We start from the raw sequence: 24,365 nt of genomic DNA, 5'->3' as shown, positions 1-24,365 counted from the left end.
TTGGACCCCACTATACAGATTCCGACTCAGTTGGGATTTTTCTCTAGCTCCCGCCATTCCTGAGCAATCAATACTGATAGTTTCAGCTTTACATAACCAGACATTTTTATTTTTGTGTTTTCATTTGATATAGGGGAAGGGGGTTGCCAGAAAATTCATCTGTAGGTTTGTTTTTCTCTTATCAGATTTTGGATGAATGGTTTGAGTCTGAACCCTTGAAGTGCACCCTGGCCACGGACGCAGTAATAGGGGCAATGTGCTCTCCGTCCACCCCGGGCAGTGGGTATGTGCCATCTCATCTTCTGGTCTCTGTGTCCACCTTAGATGACTTGGATAGCCCCACTATCACTAGAATTTGGGACCCCAATCGATCTTCCATCGCATGCGGGTCCCTGGACTAGTGAACACATGACTCTCCGCTCTCTTCCTATTTCAGGTATGTTTTGCTTCACCACGTCATGGGCGAGCTGGAAGGGAAGAAGGGATCCTGGGGCTACGTAGAAGGAGGAATGGGCATGGTTTCCAACGCAATCGCCAAATCTGCGAAGGAATCGGGGGCTGAGATATACACGGAAAAGGTAAATCCGGGACAATTGTAATCACCATTAAAGGGGTGGTCCAGGAAATACAGAACTGGGACAAAGGTGTATACGTAGTCAAAATATATACCCCGCACGTATGCAGAAGTGCCTTATACATAGGGGGATAGATTTTGACTATGTATATAAGTGTGGTCAGCTGATGCTATTTTTGCTACACTCTGACCGATTACTTCCTCTTCTCATTTACTGTCACCAAAAAGCTCTGCAAACACCTGCACCCCCTGTGAGAGTACCAGACGAGTCCTTCCAAGGTGCCTGTCACTTTAAGAATCTTCTATCTAGTTATGGGTGCGGGTCCATCAGACAGAATCCGACCTCACCCCTGGTCTCTCTGGATGGGAGATACTCACAGTCCTGTATACGTCCCCTCCGTATATATGGAGAGTTATCATACAATAAGTGCACAAAGTCTGAGCTCTACATGATGTTTTAGCTCTTTGCTTCCTAGTCTTAAAAAATGTAAAATTTACCTCCAGCCCTAAATGAAAATTTCACAATGCTGCAAACTTCACATTAATATTAATTCTGCAATGTTTCCAGGCAATGTCTGTTCACACTGAAGGTGAATCTTAAATCTGAAACCTCATGGGCGATACTAGTGGTCTCCTGGTCTCCTTCTTATATTACAAACCTAGGGGCTGCACCATGGCTCTCCAGGTCTTCTTCTTGTATTACAAACCTAGGGATGGCGCCATGGGTCTCAAGGTCTTCTTCTCACATTACAAACCTGGTGGCTGCACCATGGGTCTTCTCCTCATATTAAAAACTTAGGGACTGCACCATGGTCTCCTGGTCAACTTCTCATACTGCAAACCTAGGGTTGCACCATGGGTCTCGTGGTCCCCGTCTCACATTAGAAACCTAGGTGCTGCACCATGGGTCTCCTGGTCCCTGTCTCACATTACAAACCTGGGGGCTGCACCATGGCTCTCCAGGTCTTCTTCTAATATTACAAATCTAGGATCTGCACCATGGGGCTCCTGGTCTCCTACTTATATTACAAACCTAGGGTTGCACCATGGGTCTCCTGGTCTCCTCATATTACAAACCATGGGTCTCCTGGTCTCCTTCTCCTCTAACAAACCTAGAGGCTGGACCATAGGTGACATTCTTATATTACAAGCCTATGGGCTGCACCATGGGTCTCCTGGTCTTCTCCTCCTATTACAAGCCTATATAATTACCATTATTAGGATTTTCCCTCAGCTCATCTTCTATGATATTCCTTCTAAATTTTTCATGGAGACTCCGTGTACAGAGAAAGAATAGAAAGGATGACACCAAGGAGCGGATAATTTGTGGGGAATGTAGTTCTGGTGATCACTGATGGAAGGTCCTGGCAGGGAACTACTTAGCCTTGTTCTTACAATCTTAGACAACCCCTTTAAGCTCGTGTTAGACCCAAGATTCATGGCCCTGTTATCATACACCCTCTATACCAGATCCTTATGTTTCTTACTTTGGCTTTGCACTTTAAGACATGATGAGAATTCCAGGTTTTCGAGCCATTTGCTGTCTTGTGTTTCGTTGTTCCTGTAGACGGTGGAGCAGATCCTGGTGGATGCGGATGGGAAGGCTATTGGTGTAGTCCTGCAGGATGGCACAGAGATACACAGCAGGCTGGTCCTGTCCAATGCTACACCGCACCATACATTTCTAAGGATGACCCCGAAGGTAAGACGCACGGCATGGAGAGAGACGGACCGCTGTTTTACACAAGGATATCAGTAGACTATAATACTATAAAAGCGTCTACCGGATGTCTGCCATTTAAAAACTTAAAACAGCAGAGAGAAAAATCCACCATGTAGGACTTTTATCTCCACCGATTTTTGGCAGTTTCTGCTGCAGTTTCCAATGGAGATTTAGCCTGACAAGAGCTGTCTCCGTGAAGCAGATTGATGCACGCTGTATGAGGTTTGCTAGTACTGTCTCTGTGAAGCGGATGGATGCCCGCTCTGTAAGGTTTGCTAGTACTGTCTCTGTGAGGCGGATTGATGCACGCTCTATGAGGTTTGCTAGTACTGTCTCTATGAAGCGGATGGATGCACGCTCTATGAGGTTTGCTAGTACTGTCTCTGTGAAGCGGATGGATGCACGCTCTATGAGGTTTGCTAGTACTGTCTCTGTGAAGCGGATGGATGCACGCTCTATGAGGTTTGCTAGTACTGTCTCTGTGAAGCGGATGGATGCACGCTCTATGAGGTTTGCTAGTACTGTCTCTGTGAAGCAGATGGATGCACGCTCTATGAGGTTTGCTAGTACTGTCTCTGTGAGGCGGATTGATGCACGCTCTATGAGGTTTGCTAGTACTGTCTCTGTGAAGCGGATGGATGCACGCTCTATGAGGTTTGCTAGTACTGTCTCTGTGAGGCGGATTGATGCACGCTCTATGAGGTTTGCTAGTACTGTCTCTGTGAAGCAGATGGATGCACGCTCTATGAGGTTTGCTAGTACTGTCTCTGTGAGGCGGATTGATGCACGCTCTATGAGGTTTGCTAGTACTGTCTCTGTGAAGCGGATGGATGCACGCTCTATGAGGTTTGCTAGTACTGTCTCTGTGAAGCAGATTGATGCACGCTCTATGAGGTTTGCTAGTACTGTCTCAGTGAAGCTGATTGATGCCTGCTCTGTAAGGTTTGCTAGTACTGTCTCTGTGAGGCGGATGGATGCACGCTCTATGAGGTTTGCTAGTACTGTCTCCGTGAGGTGGATTGATGCATGCTCTATGAGGTTTGCTAGTACTGTCTCTGTGAGGCGGATTGATGCACGCTCTATGAGGTTTGCTAGTACTGTCTCTGAAGCAGATTGATGCCCGCTCTGTAAGGTTTGCTAGTACTGTCTCTGTGAAGCGGATGGATGCACGCTCTATGAGGTTTGCTAGTACCGTCTCTGTAAAGCGCATGGATGCACGCTCTATGAGGTTTGCTAGTACTGTCTCCGTGAGGTGGATTGATGCATGCTCTATGAGGTTTGCTAGTACTGTCTCTGTGAAGCGGATTGATGCACGCTCTATGAGGTTTACTAGTACTGTCTCTATGAAGCAGATTGATGCACGCTCTATGAGGTTTGCTAGTACTGTCTCTGTGAGGCGGATGGATGCACGCTCTATGAGGTTTGCTAGTACTGTCTCTGTGAAGCGGATTGATGCACGCTCTATGAGGTTTGCTAGTACTGTCTCTGTGAGGCAGATTGATGCCTGCTCTGTAAGGTTTGCTAGTACTGTCTCTGTGAGGCGGATTGATGCACGCTCTATGAGGTTTGCTAGTACTGTCTCTGTGAAGCGGATGGATGCACGCTCTATGAGGTTTGCTAGTACTGTCTCTGTGAAGTGGATGGATGCACGCTCTATGAGGTTTGCTAGTACTGTCTCAGTGAAGCTGATTGATGCACGCTCTATGAGGTTTGCTAGTACTGTCTCAGTGAAGCGGATGGATGCACGCTCTATGAGGTTTGCTAGTACTGTCTCTGTGAAGCGGATTGATGCACGCTCTATGGGGTTTGCCAGTACTGTCTCTGTGAAGCGGATTGATGCACGCTCTATGAGGCTCACTAGTACTGTCTCTATGAAGCAGATTGATGCACGCTCTGAGGCTCGCTAGTACTGTCTCTGTGAAGCGGATGGATGCACGCTCTGAGGTTTGCTAGTACTGTCTCTATGAAGCTGATTGATGCACGCTCTGAGGTTTGCTAGTACTGTCTCTGTGAGGCGGGTGGATGCATGCTCCATGAGGTTTGCTAGTACTGTCTCTGTGAGGCGGGTGGATGCATGCTCTATGAGGTTTGCTAGTACTGTCTCTGTGAGGCGGGTGGATGCCCGCTCTGAGGTTTGCTAGTACTGTCTCTGTGAGGCAGATTGATGCACACTCTATGAGGTTTGCTAGTACTGTCTCTATGAAGCTGATTGATGCACGCTCTGAGGTTTGCTAGTACTGTCTCTGTGAGGCGGGTGGATGCACGCTCTATGAGGTTTGCTAGTACTGTCTCTGTGAGGCAGATTGATGCACGCTCTATGAGGCTCGCTAGTACTGTCTCTGTGAAGCGGATTGATGCATGCTCTATGAGGTTTGCTAGTACTGTCTCTATGAAGCGGATTGATGCACACTGTATGGGGTTTGCTAGTACTGTCTCTGTGAGGCAGATTGATGCACGCTCTATGAGGCTCGCTAGTACTGTCTCTGTGAAGCGGATTGATGCATGCTCTATGAGGTTTGCTAGTACTGTCTCTATGAAGCGGATGGATGCACGCTCTATGAGGCTCGCTAGTACTGTCTCTGTAGAGAACAATCTAAGTGATCCAGTGTCTGTTCCGTTTTATTTTTTAGGAGCGATTGCCAGAAGATTTTATAAGAAAGATTTCACAGTTTGATGCCAAGTCCCCAGTTACCAAAATAAATGGTATGTTTACTGAGCCTCAATTACGGCAATTAGCTAACGAAGAAAATATATTTACTCTGGTGCTAATGATCTCATCTAAGGCCCGGGGATAATGTGTCTGCGCGGCTCCGCTAGTAATGGAATAATAAGCGCCGACCGCTATTGTTTATGAACCCAGGAAAAGCTGTAATTGTGTAAGTCATGTCAGAGACCGGCTGTGCGAGATGCTGGTGGATACGGGAGACGCTGGTGGATACGGGAGACGCTGGTGGATACGGGAGATGCTGGTGGATACAGAAGCTGATGTTGGATATGGGAGACGCTGGTGGATACGGGAGACGCTGGTGGATACAGAAGCTGATGTTGGATATGGGAGCTGATGGTGGATATGGGAGACGCTGGTGGATACGGGAGACGCTGGTGGATATGGGAGACGCTGGTGGATACGGGAGCTGATGGTGGATACGGGAGCTGATGGTGGATACGGGAGCCAATCCAGGCCATGGTGTGTGTGGAGGTCCATTGCAACCTCTTTGCCGCATCATTTATAAGATGCCCCTATTGGTAGATATATTGTAGCAGGGTAGTGGACACAGTAACCACAACTGGATTACAAGAGCGTAGTATGGTAGAAACCATGAAATGAGCAAACAAGATCACATTAACGTCTCTTCCCTGTGTCCTTCTCAAACAGTGTTTGTTGCACCTTCTCCATGGTCCCCACCATTCTCACACAGAACCTCGAGCTGCCGTTGTCCTCACCTCCACACTCAGTCCCCTCTGCTCAGGCTGCCTGGGTGCGGGTGTTTGGTTTTCAGTCTTTCTCCCCAGTCTCCAGGCTGTGTCCTGCGCTTGGACTCACTGCTTGCTAAAGTTCAGACTCCCAAAGTGTGGAAGAACATAATATAGCTGAAATGGTGAACTGAACAAGCAAGATCTCATTAGAGTCTCTTACTTGTGTCCTTTGGCCACTTGGCCTGTAGTAGAGGAGTCTCCTTCTCCTCACACGGTGTTTGTCCCCCTGATACAATGACTTTCTCCTCTCCATGGTCGCCACCATTCTCCTGCTGGGCTCCAAGTTACTGATGCCACATCTCCACGCTCAGACTCCTCTCCTGTGGCTCTTTGGGTGCCTGTGTTTGGTTTCCACTCTGTGGGTCGTGTCTGATTATATCCATACTGCACCCTGCTCTTGGCTTGACTGCATGCATATGGCCACTGTACGCCAAGGTTCAGACTCCCTAAATTCCCACACTGAGTGGGCTGACTGTATCTGTAGGACGGTCGCTGCCCAAAGTGTATGCCGTTGTTTCTTTTTACAATGGGCTAAACAGCGCCACCCATGCCCATAGGTCATGTCAGGTACTGCACCTTTGGAGTGAATGGGGCTGAATCAGCACAATACAATGTATCCATGTGCTATGTTCTCTTTCTCCTCTGGTCTTCCGTACGGGCACCTGCTCTACATTATATCCACCATGGCTGAATGGAACGATCTGTAATAACTTCTTTTGCTGCCGGGTTATTTTTGCTTGTATAAATCTGCTGAGCAATGAAGTCATTGGTAAAATCTGCTGAAATCCTCATTTTCAATGTATTTTCTCCCACTATTAAAAAGTAATTACTATATTGTTTAGATGTCAGTAGTGAATGAGCTGTGGAGGCCGCGCAGTCAGCAGATCGGGAGGCTTCAATCTTCATTGTGTACTTGTGTATTCTATAAGAAGTGATTTATTTCGTAGTCTGGAGACGTCCTTCACCAGGCACCTGCCACATTCATGCCATTTTTAGGGAAGGATCTTCATGAAGTATTCATTTAATGCCGCACTTTAGTAAGACTACAATTTTAAAGGGACACTAACTTTTCAACCAACTTTGCATAAATGAATAGTCCGAGCGAATAGAAGAAACTTTGTAATATATCTTATCAGAGAAAAATGCTTCTTTCTCCACTTACACGGCCTCTATTCCTCCTCCACTGACACTCACTCTGAAATCTCTGATGAATCTGGCTTGGTTTCCCAAGACGGACTGTCATCTTGCAGAGGGATTAGAATAACCTGACCACCCGATTCAGAATACTGGACTATATAATATCGCACTGACCTCAGGGTTTCTTCTCTCCTTAGTGGCTGTAGATCGGTTACCAAACTTCTTGTCCAGACCGAACACACCGGATGGCAAACCCCTGCCCCACCACCGCTGCTCCATCCACCTGAACAGCGAGAACATGCAACTGCTCAATGAAGCCCATGAGGATGCCAGTAAGGGGCGGCCATCGGAAAGGTAAAGCTGATGGCCGACTAATAATATACTGCATATATATATACAGTATGCAAATATATATATTATTCTTGGGGTGTATAGGACCCTTAGGCATAGCAGCCTTAAAGCAACATGCCATTCAGACCAGCCAGCAGAGAATGAGGCCTGCTGGACGAGATATAGGAGGGCAGACATTTAGATTTCTAAAGGTATATAAGGAACTCCAACTTTAGTGACTAATGTGGTCATAGAAATGCTGATGTGTCCTTTATTACCTTTGCTTGAGATGACAAGCTTTGGAAAAACAACATGATTTTGTGATACTGTGCCACGAGATGTTTATGCTGTACGTGTGGCCACCCAGTGGTTGATATGTGAATTACAGTCTGTCCAAGGTTTTGCTGGCATGATGCAGTATTGTATTGAAAATGAAATGCAAGGATGGGGCTTAAACTTGGGAAATATTCTGAGTCTTTATGGGTGTGTGAAGATGACATTGGATGGAGATGACGGCTTCTGCTCTTTTTCACAGGCCAATGATCGAGCTCTGCATTCCCTCTTCGCTGGACCCGACCCTCGCTCCTCCAGGATGCCATGTGATCTCCATCTTCTCACAGTATACACCATATACCCTGAGCCAGGGGCGGACGTGGAACGAGGAGGAAAGGAATAAATATGCAGATAACGGTAACTAGACAAGGAGCTCTTGGGGACAGTGACGCCCCCTACTGGTCAGAGCACTGTCTCCGCACCCTATGGTTCCCCCAGTAATAACAGGTGATTGCTGGTGCCCACAATGTGCCCGTCAGCTGTGAGGTCCCAAAATGTTCCAACCCCTTGTTTGATAAGAATGTAATTCCCCAGGAGTGGGGAATCCTGCACAGATTCTTAGTAGTAAAGGGGCTGGGCCCCCCCCTCTCCAAGGGCCACATAGTAGCCGCATGGCCTGCCCTTATGGTATGTAGGGCCTTGTAATTTGAGACTCAGTGGTTGGACGGTGTGCTAAATATAAGCCTGGATACTAGCCCTAGTAGTCGAAAGGCAACCGTTACTTTACTGTGTTCCTAGTGGCCCCTGAACGAGACCCCTATAGCAGACCCTATGCTTCTATCATCCCGATGCCGGTGTGCAGCCTTTACCGCCCAGGGTAGCAATGTGGAGTTCATGCACCATTTAAGGGTCTCCTCGCTATCTGGCCTCTGCAAGTCACTTGGAGCTCGGTTGGTGAAGGACGTACGCAGGATCCCTTTATGGTAGATGTTATGGCACAACAGGTCTTTACATGTAGGTGTCAGGGCAATGGTGAACGACACATTGTGGCTGTAGTGGGGGATGCTTCACCTGTCGATACAAGTCCTGGGCGCCCTCACACTTATCGGGTATTCACTGATGTGTTCTGCTTTGCAGAAGCAGTTGACCTCTTGGGTGTAGTAGTCCCTTTCCTTATTGGAAGCGTATCATACAACTCTCACAGCTCACTTGGCCTTGCTAGTTGTTGCCCTCCAGCAAAGAGCTGACCTTCTGCCCCTCCATACTTACCTGTCCCTGGTCACTTACATCACCAGACCCTCTCCAGCAACCACTGAGGCCACTATTTGGTCTGAATGGTCACATGGGGCACAGGGATTCCAGGGACCATCGCACAGTGAGTGACCAACAGGGCGCCGGGGACAGGAGAGTATGGCTTTATTTATATATTACCTCTGCAAAAAACACAACCGATCCTGTGGATGCAATTTACTTCTGCCTAGAAGGAATCCTTGCAATCTGCACCAATGAAAGCAACGTAAACCTGTATAAAGCACATCATCCAGCATAGTGCAGGTCCATCATATAACCAGTATACTCTACTAAGAGCTTTAACCCTTCCCTGTGCAATAGCCTAACAGTAGAAGGTCTGCGCCCGCACCACCTTACACTTCTGTCTAGTGCACAAATCCCAGACTTCATTGACCATTGCACCATTACTGGAGCTGCACGTCTTTCATTTTGGAGTATCCTGTCTAGGATTGGGAACTAGTTACGGACAGTCACCCCACATGTGCCCGACTTTTGCTTTATTCTGGCTTCTTCTGCTTTTACCTTATGTCGGTTCTATTAAATCATGTATATGTGCATAAAGCAGAGACGTCCCATTTGCAGCAGTTATACAGAGGCCAGTCCGGGCCCATCATTGCCGTATTCATTATTAATGTGTTACGATCACGAGGTTACAGAATGTGAGAGACTCCAGGGTCAGACTTTGTGCACTTGTACTATTAGACTAGAATATTTAGTATGGCAGGACAGAGCAGATACCGAAAAACTTTAGGCTTTAGACTATCAGCCAAGATCTTGGGTAACCCTATGCTAATGCTACTGTGTGTTCCCTACCCCTGCTATATAGGATGAGCCCTGGACATTGATCTCCGGGTACACGGCTTACTCCATGAACTGGATTAGAAACATGGAACCCGTTTTATTAGAAGGGCCCCCCACAAATAAGCTGGTTATATGGCATCCTATTACTGGGAGACCCAAAGATCAGGTAGAATCTGTGGGATAATTGCTCTGCAGCGCCACCACAGGGAAGATGAAGCATTACACCAGTCTAATTTAAATCAATGGACTGTGTGTTAACCATGGATATCCCACAGACTTCCAAATCTCCATCCGACCATCGCCATAAAATTTCATAGCCCCAATTTGGTGATGTGTTCCAAAAACTTGTAGCGGACTCCACAACCCCAGCATTACTGTGAGACGCCTATTACAATGTAGCCATTCGCTTCCTGGGATGTATTTGCTATCTCACTGCCATAAACTTACCATGAAAAAAGGAACCAAAAGTAAAAACTAAAAACTCCTGACTCACAAAAAGTCTTGTATCGCACTTCCGAATAGGAAACTTCTAGGGCATGGAGCGCCCCACGTATACACGTCGTCTGAACAGAATATTCACTTCTTCCATATCTGTAGTCCTAACTAAGATGAAACTGGAAGGAATATCTGCAAGGAAACTGTGTCGTGGAAAATCTGCTGCAGAATTTGCAGATTTTGACCTGGATTTGCAGAACTGCTTTGGAAAATTTGCAAAATTTCAGAAATTTTGCTGCATATAAGATGTCAATTTTGCTGCAGATTGCTGCATGTGCTCAATTTCCCTGCAGCGCCACCGCAGGGGAAGTGAAGTACTGCATGATGTCCATCCTCCATAGTGGACTGTCTGTGTAATACAGTACACATAAGAGCAGTCCATGTCCTTTGCATAGTATGATATATGTATACAGGGAGGTATATCCTGTATAGAATACAATATATAGATGTGTATTATCAGATCTTCCATGGGATGTTATCACAGTTGTCCTGCGAGCTGTATTCAGTGTGTAGTGTTATCTAGGCCAGGGTGAAAATCCTCCCCATTAAATTGCAGTAGCTTTAATGTGCCGCCTGATAGCAGCTAATGCATGGTAGTACGGCGCACATATTACAGCCATAAATTGCAGTGTAATCCAATAAACATGCTGCACGACTTATAAAGTGCTGTCCGGGATAATATGCTTTAAGGATTATCCCAGTTTTATAAATAAATTCTTTAATCTCTTTACTGCAGAGAATATTTCTAGTTTGTATTCCTCGCCACGGCCCTCCGAATACATAAGCCGCCATTTACACGCAGATATTTTGCAATGTCTCAACTTCCTTATTTTTGGTGACTTAATATAATTTAGAGTAGTGTGCGGGCGCTGCTAGGAAATCAGATTAGTCTTATAGCGGCAGATGACATACGATAGTGGATAGATACAAGGTTTGTACAAGGCTGGCCGCGGTATTGTTCTAGGTAGGAGGCTAATAATAGATAGAAAGGGTTTAGGGGATTGCGCTCACTCGGGAGGCTGTTTGTAGAGGCAACGGGGTAAAATCTGCCCTCCCAACCCCACTGGATTAATACTGCCTTGTGGCGCCAAGTATTACCACCACATGGTGCCAATATAATACCACCATATTGTGAATAAATTATGCCACCATATCATGTCCTCACAGTATTGGTACATTGCATTCTTCGGGCACAATATGATGATATTATATAAGTGTTATTATCATACTGCACCTAAAATACCTATATATTATGGCAAAATAGTAACGCCATTCCATGTCCACATAATACTGCCACACAGTACTTATAGTGTCATATTGTGCCCAAAGAAATGCCATTATACCGAGCCTAATACCACTGTACAGTGGCCACACAATACTGACACCCAGCTCTATAATAGTGTCAAATAACGCACCTAAATAATACCACCATATTGTGAATAAATTATACCACCATATCATGTCCACACAGTATTGGTACATTGCATTCTTTGGGCACAATATGATGCTATTATATAAGTGTTATTATCATACTGCACCTAAAAATAATACTCACGTAACACTGCCACACAGTACATATGGTGTCATATTGTGTCCAAAAAATGCCATTATACTGCACCTAAATAATACCTACCATGTCCACATAATACTGCCACACAGTACTTATAGTGTCATATTGTGCCCTAAGATAATACCCCTATACAGTGGCCACACAATACTGACACCCAGCTCTATAATAGTGTCAATGCACCTAAATAATACCACCATATTGTGAATAAATTATACCACCATTGCATGCCCATGTAATACTGGTACATAGTACTTATATAATAGCATCATATTTTGCCCAAAGAATGCCATCATCATACTGCACCTAAAAATACCACCATATTGTGTGTAAATAGTAACACCATTCCATGCTCACATAATACTGCCACACAGTACATATGGTGTCATATTGCGTCCAAAAAATGCCATTATACTGCGCCTAAATAATACCACCATATGGTTCCTAACCACTAATACCATATAGTGTTCAAACAGTACTGCCACATAACCTTACATAAAATACATATATAAGTGTGGTTTTACGCCCAAAGAATGCCATCATGCTAAATAATACCACCATATTAACTATACAGTGCCCCCTACAATACACACAGTACATATAGTGTCATATTGTGCCCAAACAGCACTATTATACTGCACCTAAATAATACTACTATATACAGTAATACCATATAGTGTCCAAACAGTACTGCCACATAAATTTGCAAAAAATACATATATAATACATAGCAGTGTGGTTTTGTGTCAAAGGAATGCCATCATGCTAAATAATACCACCATATTGTGAATAAATAATACCATCATGTTGTTTCTCATTAGTAAAAGTATACAGTGCCAAACAATACTGACACACATTATATATGGTGTCATATTGTGCCCAAACAACGCCATCATACGGCACCAAAATAATACCACTATATTGTGCATAAATAACATCCGCCTAATGACCGTAAGACCGTAAAGTGCTGCTACACAATACTTATAGTGTCATGTTATGCCACCTTATTTTGTATAAATAAAACTACCATATTGTTCTTAAATAATAGCACCATATAGTGCTCACACAATACTGCCCTATAACTGCCATGGTTGCCAACGGCTCCAACTTTTCAGAAGTAATACCAGAAAACTCATTCATTCAGGAGAGTGGCTTATACTCCTTAGTAGGTGGCCCCATTGTTTTAGGGCAGAACCAGAGTGGTTTGGGGTTAGTCCCAGGGGCTGTCAGGGGACACGATTACCCAAGGACCTTTCACCACCTCCACCAACTCTTCACATCTTTCCATAGATGCCACTTGGGTAGTCTTGGGTTGGAGCAGACCGTCTGGGACCGCCTATCTGACCGAGGAGAGCCTAATTAGCATATTGGATACTGAAACTATCTGCACTGATTGCTCAGGAATGGAGAGGGCTAGAGACACAATTCCAAATGTGTCGGGATCAGTGTAGCGAGGCCTATGGAGGGATCCGAAGAGATGATGTAGGTGGTGAAAGGTCCTCTTTAAGCTGGTTGCACATATGACATAGTTGTTAGCCATTGACTTGCCCGAACAGTGAATGTGTACTGAATTGGAGGGGGGCGGGGGGTGACCCTGCTAGACTCCTCCTAGCCATCAGAAGGGATTGGGCAGTTGGATCTGATCTCCCCCGAAATCTGACATTGGGAGACAGTGGAAAATAGACTTGACTGGGTGTGGGCTGCTCCCTGGCCCAACCTCTGCACCCGTTATGGCCACCACCCAATTCCCGGTTTTCGTATAGTTCCATTTTTTGTTTCCCCCTACGTCGTCACATGGGACGAAGACATTCAAAATGGCAGCCTGAAGGGTTTCTAATTGGCACATGAATATTTAATATTCCTATAAGAAGCGGCCATTATGGTAATGACTTTATGATCTAGGATCTACGAGACGCTCCTCATATTGTCTCCATAAATAAGGTTACGCCATTTCCACCTACGGTAACCATTACAGCGAATATTAAAGCAAGACATTAAACCGCCAAGGTCCCGATACTCCTGCCGAAAATTACAACAGGAAATCCAAAAATCCTTAAAAATCTTTAAAGGGGACTTTTCACCACTTGCACCAACTCTCTGTCTTTGTATCCTCTGATAGGTGGCGCTCCGCTGATTCTGACACAGGTGGAATTTTTTCTCTAGCCCTCACCGTTCCTGAGCAATCAACGCTGTTCGTTCCAGCACCAATATGCTAATTAGGTTCTCTACTGTGAAGTGGGCGGTGCTTTGATAGACCAGATAGTCTGGGACCGCCCACTCACCCATTCTCTTCTAGAATCTCAGCCCAGCAACGCCCATGTAGTTACGAATTACATTTTTAGGCTCAGCCATCCAGCGCCGCACCTCCCATGAGGTGACCTGAAGCGACCGCTTCAGGCGGCGATATGCCAGGGCCCCGGGGGAGGGCGGCATTTTTGCTGACCTAAGCCAGTCCAGGACAAGCTGTCCTGGACTGGCTTAGTGTCACCGTCTCGGCAGCCCGGCACGGGAAGTGAGCGGTGGATTGGGGCGGCCCTGTGGACACAGCGCTGCTCCAGCGGCCGCCCCTCACGCTTAGCAGAGAGCAGGTTCTCTCCCTGCCTGCTAACACCGCTCGCCACACCCCCTCCGCTCGGCCCCGCCCCGGCTTTCTGATGTCCACCTCAGGCGGCACAATCCCTAGGTTCACCCCTGCAGCCATCTGTAGCTAAATCTTCCAAATTAGACTCCGCCCCCAGTGCACTTGCAGGCCAGTTTGCCTACCTATACAAAGAGGATTATCCCATCAGGTTCCGCCCCTGTTAAAGGTCCTTACACAGTATTTTGGACCCTTTAAGCCGCTGAATTCTGAGACCTAACGGGTTAATTTAAGAAACTAATGAGTCTTAAAGCAGCAAACTTTCTTCTAAGTGGAAATATAATTAGAAGAACAAATGTTTGTGCAGGGCAGTGAGAAGGAAGAGACTGGGAAATCTTCCCGGCCCTCGCTGCACCGTAATATATTTGATATATATTAGTAATTTTATACCGGCGGAATAACACTTCATTGTAGAAGATGGGCGCTCTGGACCGATCGCAACGCAACGTGGTGTCCTAATCCGTACAGCTCCTTCCACAAATGAAACCTGATAACCAGACAACTTGTGTCAATGTTATTTTCTACTTTTTTTTTTTTCTAGTCTTCGACTGGATAGAAAAATACGCTCCCGGCTTCAAGGCCTCGGTGATAGGCAGAGACGTTCTCACGCCGCCGGATCTGGAAAGGATATTCGGCCTCTCTGGAGGAGTATGTCGTGTCTGCGTGTTACATGAGATAGCGAAAAACGAATAGCAACCTGGCTGGTGATCTGGGTGAACCCGTCTATGAGATGTCACCAGCGTGGTGGGTGGCGATGGAATTAGCCGCAGTCATTGAGACGGACTCATCAGCGTAATGACAATGCGCAGAGTCGTTCTTCTAATGGTCCTCGCTACGAAAAATGGGACAAGCGATTATTAGTATTATTACACTCAGATTATGAGCAGTGGACCATTAGAAGACTGAAATGTTTATGATGTGTTTACTCTCGGCGGTCTGCGGACTGGGTTTTGTGACTAAATATTGCTGAATTCCAATTTAAAGGGGGTTGACTATGCGTTAGTAAGTGGGATCCAATCGATCCAGAGAGTCCTCTGAATTTGGACTGGTCGAGAGTGGGCCATATGGTGGTTCTCCATTGAGTAGTGTTGAGCGAATAGTATTCGTCGCTTCCATAGGAATGCGTGTAAGCGGCTGTCAAATATTCACTGTGCATAACCCCTTGGTGTTCGGCCGCTTACACGCATTCCTATGGACACGAGGTATTCGACGAATACTATTCATTCAACACTAATCACTAGGACCTTCACCAATTACTAGGGATCTTACCTTATTGTCTGTGAGCTTCCTATTCTTAAGTAGCCTTTATGGCCGGGAAGACACAGGCCTCTATGGCATGAGTGGAGTTTTCTCAATGCCCTACCAGTAATCTGTTTATAGTAAGAGACCTTACAATTTAATACCAGGTATAATCCAATGGGAATGGTGCCTTTAGGGCGTCGCTTCCCATCAGAATTGCCATAATATAGGATTCTTGCCTATATTAAATGAATAGTGTGGTGTGCAAAGTTCATCCTGGTCAGATGATAAAACGTATGCATGTATTATTTGACGCCACGTGAAGGGGGATGGCCTATGCAAAGAACCATGTTGCATCTAGAGGATGCAGAATTAAGTTTACCCTTATATGATTCAGATTATCTTATCAAATCCTCATTGAAATAACTGCAACAGGGCTCACCTTTCATAATACTGTTTGCTGCTTATATGACAGAGACGTCTTCAAGCTTCTTCAGGTTCCGAGGCCAGGACACAAGTGTTCCCCTATATCCCTACTGTATGCCCTATAGTCAGTGCTTATAATATGCAATAACTCAATACCTAGAACTTATGGTGCAAATATTTTTGCACCATAAGCTATAAAGTATAGCTATAAAGTTCCATGTTTTTTACTGGGCGCACACGCCAGGGAACTTCTTTGCCCTGCACCCCCAAGGCCCATAGCCAAGTAGCCTCCAAGTTAAAGTGGTATTTTTGACCGTCCTTTCTCTCTTTTTGTTTGCAGAACATTTTCCACGGCAGCATGTCCCTGGATCAGTTGTATTTCGCACGCCCAATACCAGGATTTGCAAATTACAGGACACCAATAGAAAGCCTGTATCTGTGTGGCAGCGGCGCACATCCAGGTACTGTATTGTGTGTACCAGACAGCCCCTGTAAATCGTGGCCCCCAACTGCAGCCTAACCCGCACCGCATGCATGTATTGTCCTTGCGTTTACATATGAGAATGTGTCAGGAAACCATGGGAGATCTTTCTTGCTGGTGTAATGGATGGGGCAGGCGGTGCAAGGCGCAGAGCTTATGGATGAAACGTCTGCAGATTATCTTCCTCTCCATTGATTCTCAAGTTGCTGCTTTTAACATTAGAAGTCGCTGCTTTAGACACTTTGTCCTTGAGCTGGAGGAGACTCACAAAGTATTTTTAATGTCTGACTGGAATGTAAACAGCACGTCCTCCTGTACAAGTCCCCACATATACAGTCTTGAGATATCCTGTTCCTGAGAAAGCTGGGTGACGACCAATGTGCCTGCAATGTAGCAGCAGAAGGAATTATTGTCCGACGTATGGAATAGCACATAAGGAGTTAATCACACGTCCGAGAGCAACATGGAGGACACACGATCCCTCGGACTTTGTGGCCGTGTACCTCCTGTTGTCGATCCGTTTTTTCAATTTAGCGAAAGACTGAAAATTCATCACAGCGTGAAGGGGTTAAAAGGCAATCTCCAAAAAATAGTTTGTCTCTGACGTGTAAGAAAGGTGCGCAGTGCAAATTGTAATGTAGGTTATATTCTTAGCAGTGGCTGAAGGACGTGTGAGTTATGTGCTCCCTTCTGGTCCTCAGCTGTGTCATGTGACCTGGAATAAGCCTCTCCAGCTGATGCAGCGTCTCCTGCAGTATCTCTATTCACTCCTATAAGACTCTCATCAGACCCCAGGGCAGTTGGAGAGTCCTAAGGCTGATCACATGACACATGAGTTATGTGCTCCCTTCTGGTCCCCAGCTGTGTCATGTGACCTGGTGTCTCTCCAGCTGATACAGCATCTCCTGCAGTATCTCTACTAAATCATATAAGACCCCATCAGACCCCAGGGCAGTTGGAGAGTCCTATGGCTAGTCACATGACACGTGTGAGTTATGTGCTCCCTTTTGGTCCTCAGCTGTGTCATGTGACCCAGAATAAGTCTCTCCAGCTGATACAGCGTCTCATGCAGAATCTCTATTCACTCCTATAAGACTCTCATCAGACCCCAGGGCAGCTGGAGAGTCCTATGGCTGATCACATGACACATGAGTTATGTGCTCCCTTCTGGTCCTCAGCGGTGTCATGTGACCTGGAATAAGTCTCTCCAGCTGATACAGAGTCTCATGTAGTATCTATTAAATCCTATAAGACCCCATCAGACCCCAGGGCAGTTGGAGAGTCCTATGGCTAGTCACATGACACATGTGAGTTATGTGCTCCCTTCTGGTCCTCAGCTGTGTCATGTGACTAGGAATAAGATTCTCCAAGTGATACAGCGTCTCATGTGTGGACAGGAAGTCCACTCCTCACATAAGACCCCGCGGCACTTGGGGGTCTCTTATTGCTGGTCACATGACACCGCTGAGTACCAGAAAGGAGCACATAACTAATTATATACATTGCAATGTACATCATTGTATGTAGGAGTCAGCTGTTCAAGACCTTTACTGGACCAGTACTATACAGTGTACAGAGCTGGAAACAAAAGGCTCTGTATAGGGTATAGTGAGGTAGGACTGACGCCGGAACCCTGCACAGATCAGCTGTTCCTGCAGCCTCCAGTGGACAGGCACATGTAGTCTGCTGCGATTCAGGTAATAGGAGTGGAGCTGCCATCCCGTCCACTGTATAGCGGTGGCAGCAGGAAACTACAGCTCCATTCCTATTACCTGCCTGTCCACTAGAGGCTGCTGGAACAGCTGATCTGTGCAGGGTCCCAGTGTAAGATCCCCACAGATCAGATACTGATGATCCTGTCTGTCTATAGTTCATCAGTATAAGACATGATAACGCCTTTAAAAAAGATTCCCAGTCCTCAGCACAGAATTCTGGGACTAACAACAAGATGGCGTTAAAAAGTGGAGCTTCTCTTTAAGGGCAGACGCTATACAGTGCATGTGCTGCAGTCAGTCTAGGTGACTCAGGAGACGTGAAGCGGTAGTACATGACTGTTACTGATTTCTCAATCTCCATGTCTCTGTGACCCTTATGTCAGCGCGCAGATGTCGTAATATCTCAGGCTTAGATTGTAAACATTGACGAGCGCCATTCCAGGCCGTATAACTTTTATGTGTCATTTTTTCGGTGCTTGTGCGTTTCTCAGACGGCCATCTTCATAAAGCGCGGATAGGAGTGGATTTAGCGATATAATATCACTTTACGATGTGTCACTTTAAATCCTACTCCGAGAAGACTCCACTGCAAAGTATCACTATCTAAAATGGAAATGATCACAGACACGACACGATTTTCTTTTACGGCCGCTACAATAACACTTTATGGCAGAAGTGGCAGCCAAAGATGTTTACACTGAAGCGTCTGCATAGATATGGCCGCGCATCCAAAGAGCTACAGCCAGGACGTTACCTCTGCCGGCCCAATATATAGATGTCACCAACATATACCTCAGCGCTGTACACGTATGAAGCCAGGAGTGGGTGTGTCCTCATAATACACACTATTGGCCTCTTAAAGGATACAGGATGTAACTCAGCAGAATAGTGAGCGCAGCTCTGGAGTATAATACAGGATAAGTAATGTAATGTATGTACACAGTGACTGTACCAGCAGAATAGTGAGCACAGCTCTGGGGTATAATACAGGATAAGTAATGTAATGTATATACACAGTGACTGTACCAGCAGAATAGTGAGCGCAGCTCTGGAGTATAATACAGGATAAGTAATGTAATGTATGTACACAGTGACTGTACCAGCAGAATAGTGAGCGCAGCTCTGGAGTATAATACAGGATAAGTAATGTAATGTATGTACACAGTGACTGTACCAGCAGAATAGTGAGCACAGCTCTGGAGTGTAATACAGGATAAGTAATGTAATGTATGTACACAGTGACTGTACCAGCAGAATAGTGAGCGCAGCTCTGGAGTATAATACAGGATAAGTAATGTAATGTATGAACACAGTGACTGTACCAGCAGAATAGTGAGCACAGCTCTGGAGTGTAATACAGGATAAGTAATGTAATGTATGTACACAGTGACTGCACCAGCAGAATAGTGAGTGCAGCTCTGGAGTATAATACAGGATAAGTAATGTAATGTATGTACACAGTGACTGCACCAGCAGAATAGTGAGCGCAGCTCTGGAGTATAATACAGGATAAGTAATGTAATGTATGTACACAGTGACTGTACCAGCAGAATAGTGAGTGCAGCTCTGGAGTATAATACAGGATAAGTAATGTAATGTATGTACACAGTGACAGGGGGTCAGACAAAGGGGGGAACATCGTGGTGATGAATTCGGGTGACTATAAGGCATTATGTGAGTCCTTATTAGCAGATACATCTTGTTATGAAATTATATCAAATGATCCAACACAGATGTATTTACAGGAACTTAAATCTATCCTGACTGATGCCTTGAGTAATAATTTAATTAGTAGGGAGGAATATTCCTTTCTCTTGCCAGCACATCCCAGAATCGCCACTTTTTACTCCCTTCCCAAAATCCATAAAGGGACGACTCCCTTAAAAGGTCGACCGATCGTTTCGGGGGTGGGGGCGCTATGTGAGAATATTGGTATATATTTAGACCGTATCATGGCCCCCTTTGTATGTGCACTTCCTTCTTTTGTAAAAGATACCACTGATCTATTGAAGAGATTGGAAGGTACCCATATTGATGACCAATGTCAACTAGCTTCAATTGATGTGGAAGCTTTATACTCGTCGATCCCCCATAAGTTTGGCCTGTTGGCAGTTCGGTCTTTCCTTGAAACCCGCGGCAGTCGTTTACGGGCCCACACGGAATTCGTCCTGCGGTTGCTCGAGTTCTCCCTCACCCGGAATTATTTCATCTTTGACCAGCGGATCTTCCACCAGCTCAGGGGCTGTGCGATGGGTAGCCCTTGTGCACCATCGTACGCTAATTTGTTCCTGGGCTGGTGGGAGCATTCGCTGGGTCCGGGTGAGGGGGAGGGCGACTGGCTCGGGCGGGTTCACGTGTGGGCTCGCTATATTGACGATATTTTCGTCGTGTGGGAAGGAACCAAATGTGAGTTTGAACATTTCATTGGATCCCTTAACGATAACCACATTGGCCTCCGTTTTACCTTTGAAATTGACCCTTTTAGTCTACCCTTCTTGGATGTTAAAATCTTTAAAACGGCGGGTGGTGACATACATACCACAATTTTTCGAAAATCCACCGCCACCAATTCTTTGTTGAGGTGGGAGAGTCATCACCCGTCGTTTTTGAAGAGGGGTATTCCTAAGGGTCAATTCTTGCGATTGCGTCGGAATTGCACCACTCTTCAGGAGTTTAAGGTTCAAGCGGATGACCTTAGAACTAGATTTCAGGCCAGGGGGTATCCCGATTCTGTCATACGAAAAGCTTACCAATTTGCCCTTAGAAGTGATCGGACACAACTTTTGATACCCAAGACCAAGAGCCCGGATGAGGGTCTAATTAGGCTCATAGCTACTTATGATGGGGCTTTTGCACCCGTGAGAGATATTATTAACAAACATTGGAGGATCCTCTTAATGGACCCTGATATCGCGCCGGTGGTAGGACCACGGCCTCAAATTACATACCGGAGAGGGCGAAATATCAGGGATCGAGTTGTTAATAGTCATTTTGTAGGTCCGGTCGCCACTTCGAATTGGTTATCAGTCCAGACAAAGGGCTGTTATAGATGTAGTGGATGTGTGGCCTGTCCATTCATCGCTTGTGGCAAATTCTTTGTAAGTCAGGTGACAGGTGTAAGCTACACTATCCGACACTTTATCAATTGTCGTTCTAAAGGCGTGATCTATCGTGCCATTTGTCAATGTGGCATTGAATATGTCGGTAAGACAGTTAGGGAGTTTCGGAGACGGGTGGGCGAGCATTTGGGCGACATCCGGCATGCACGTGATACTCCAATTGCACGACACATTCGCGATGTGCATGCAGGAGATTTCACGCAATTGAGGTTCATGGGTATCGATTTGGTTAAATTCCCAGCACGCAAGGGTGATTGGGATAGATTGGTCACACAAACAGAGACCAAGTGGATTTTTAGGCTACAAACGGTCCACCCGGGGGGCCTTAATGAACAACTTAGTTTTGCCCCATTTATTTGATGTGTATTCTGGCATTTTGTTTCTTTTTTGACCACTGGGCATGTTTTGAGTATTTTTCCTGTACCTGGGATATCTGACCAGTTTGAATATCCCTTTTTTTGTCTACCTTGTCTGGTTTATTGTAATACAGATCTAGTGGACAGTATAAAATATACAGCATATGGGTACTATCCCACTATGCCTTCAGGCTTGTTCTCTGCTCCTGCTATTGGGGCGAGAGTATGTTCCTGTTTAATCCTATGGTTAGCAGAGATTGATTAGATGCTGCCTGTTTTAGAGGATACTTACTTTTTATTTCCTCTGTTGCTTATCGGGGACGCGAGCGCGTATAGGGTATATCGCGCATGCGCCCGCTATAGCTCCGATCTCAGTGTAATTCACGCATGCGCGGGTGTTCGGTCACTCGCGCATGCGCACTGTGGCTGTCTTTTTAAAAGGTGCGCATTTGGCGCGTCTCTCGTGAGGGGAACATAGGACGCGCACTGTCCGGCACTCCGGAGTGTGGGAGGGGAATGTTTTTTCAATTAGTGCATTCTCTGCTACATAGTTTGTCCTTTATTTAGCCACTCTACACCAGGGTTGGCTTGCATGCTACTTTTTAGACATACTAAAGTAGATTGTTCCCCCATGGTGAGCATGTGTGTGTGAATCTGTACTTGTATTCTCACGTGTTTCTATTGGCATTGACTACTACCCCTGATGAGTGGGTGCTTTGGGCACCACGAAACATGCATGTCGGGTATGTTAAAGTAATTTTCTATCTGGGCATGCTGAGATTGTATGCCTAATTGTGTAATTTCATTTCTACGCACACTTCTTTTTTCCTATTCACATATTACTCTAGGAGGGTCGCATTAGGGACAGATCCCAGTAATAGGGTGAGGTTCCTGACGGGGCGCCGGCCAGTTAGGGAGGCGACCCCGTGTTTAGGTATTAGGGCTTATTAGTCCCCTCCCTGTTGATATGTAACAGTTCAGGGATAGTACACCTTGCCTCTTTATAACTTTGCTAGTTATTAGCACGTTTTATGCTGACCCCCTGGATTTGATACACGTCTCCACGTCTCCATGTCAACCACACCCAGTGGGTAAGTCATTACTGGTTTCTTTTCCTGACGTGGGACCGCCGTGTCCATTAATTAATTATATTGTAGTGACTTGTCTTTTTGTGGCTATTTACCACATTGTGGAGATGTTTATCAGCTATTTTGGCTAAATGCTACACCTTTTATACCTGTGTTTGATATTTTAAATGACTTTATTAAAGGTTATGTTTTAGATATTTTTTCTTTCCCCATTTTGCTCCTTTTTGGAATTGTTTATATAGTATTGAGCAATTTTTCTTATATTACTGGATTTTCTTGGAACACAGTGACTGTACCAGCAGAATAGTGAGTGCAGCTCTGGAGTATAATACAGGATAAGTAATGTAATGTATGTACACAGTGACTGCACCAGCAGAATAGTGAGCGCAGCTCTGGAGTATAATACAGGATAAGTAATGTAATGTATGTACACAGTGACTGCACCAGCAGAATAGTGAGCACAGCTCTGGAGTATAATACAGGATAAGTAATGTAATGTATGTACACAGTGACTGCACCAGCAGAATAGTGAGCGCAGCTCTGGAGTATAATACAGGATAAGTAATGTAATGTATGTACACAGTGACTGTACCAGCAGAATAGTGAGCGCAGCTCTGGAGTATAATACAGGATAAGTAATGTAATGTATGTACACAGTGACTGTACCAGCAGAATAGTGAGTGCAGCTCTGGAGTATAATACAGGATAAGTAATGTAATGTATGTACACAGTGACTGCACCAGCAGAATAGTGAGCACAGCTCTGGAGTATAATACAGGATAAGTAATGTAATGTATGTACACAGTGACTGCACCAGCAGAATAGTGAGCACAGCTCTGCAGTATAATACAGGATAAGTAACGTAATGTATGTACACAGTGACTGCACCAGCAGAATAGTGAGCACAGCTCTGGAGTATAATACAGGATAAGTAATGTAATGTATGTACACAGTGACTGTACCAGCAGAATAGTGAGCACAGCTCTGGAGTATAATACAGGATAAGTAATGTAATGTATGTACACAGTGACTGTACCAGCAGAATAGTGAGCGCAGCTCTGGAGTATAATACAGGATATAACTGATTAATGTAATGACTATAGCGTTAGTCTGTGACTGGGGAATTATTGGAGTAGATAATGAATACATGCACATAGTAGTACGGTATTACCTGATATATACGGTTTGTTCTCTTCCAGGAGGAGGTGTTATGGGAGCATCAGGAAGAAATGCAGCTTTGGTAGCTTTACAAGACCTCAAGCTTTCGGCTTAATATTCTGGAGATCCTCCTTTACTACATTAAAATACACAATGAATTAGATTATTTTCTGTCTCCATTTATATAATAACACAACATCCATCTATAGGATTACACAGATTTTGCGTTGTGGCTCGGGATCTTCACGCTGGTTTTCTCCTTTAGCTTTGCATGAAAACGTCACTTGATAATAGATCAGTGAAAATGACGGAAGAGGCCGCACTGAAGTCTATGGAAAATGGGAGGAGCCAGAGAAAGAATACGCTGTTGTGTCATTCCTCTGTTATTCCTCCTGGAAACATATGACTAAATTGACATTTGCACATTTGCATCTCACTTGCCAATAGGATATGTCCTTACGGTCTGACACTTTCCACA

General features: G+C 45.3%; 1 protein-coding gene across 1 annotated transcript in view; it reads left to right on the top strand.

Annotated features, from left to right (window-relative positions):
- The window catches only part of PYROXD2 (pyridine nucleotide-disulphide oxidoreductase domain 2), a 38,894-nt gene extending 14,881 nt beyond the window's left edge, over positions 1-24,013 (top strand). Inside the window, exons 8-16 of the mRNA XM_075257866.1 lie at positions 186-283; positions 437-578; positions 2,142-2,276; positions 4,928-5,000; positions 7,109-7,265; positions 7,777-7,931; positions 14,847-14,953; positions 16,311-16,431; positions 23,929-24,013. Coding sequence (XP_075113967.1) covers positions 186-283; positions 437-578; positions 2,142-2,276; positions 4,928-5,000; positions 7,109-7,265; positions 7,777-7,931; positions 14,847-14,953; positions 16,311-16,431; positions 23,929-24,002 — 1,062 coding nt within the window. The 3' untranslated portion in view covers positions 24,003-24,013. The remainder of the gene's footprint in view (positions 1-185; positions 284-436; positions 579-2,141; positions 2,277-4,927; positions 5,001-7,108; positions 7,266-7,776; positions 7,932-14,846; positions 14,954-16,310; positions 16,432-23,928) is intronic.
- Positions 24,014-24,365: the final 352 nt, after the last annotated feature.

Source organism: Leptodactylus fuscus, chromosome 10, assembly GCF_031893055.1.
Source record: "Leptodactylus fuscus isolate aLepFus1 chromosome 10, aLepFus1.hap2, whole genome shotgun sequence".
Lineage (NCBI taxonomy): Eukaryota > Metazoa > Chordata > Amphibia > Anura > Leptodactylidae > Leptodactylus > Leptodactylus fuscus.
The sequence above is the reverse complement of the archived record's forward strand: the minus strand, read 5'-3'. Positions and strand labels throughout refer to the sequence as shown.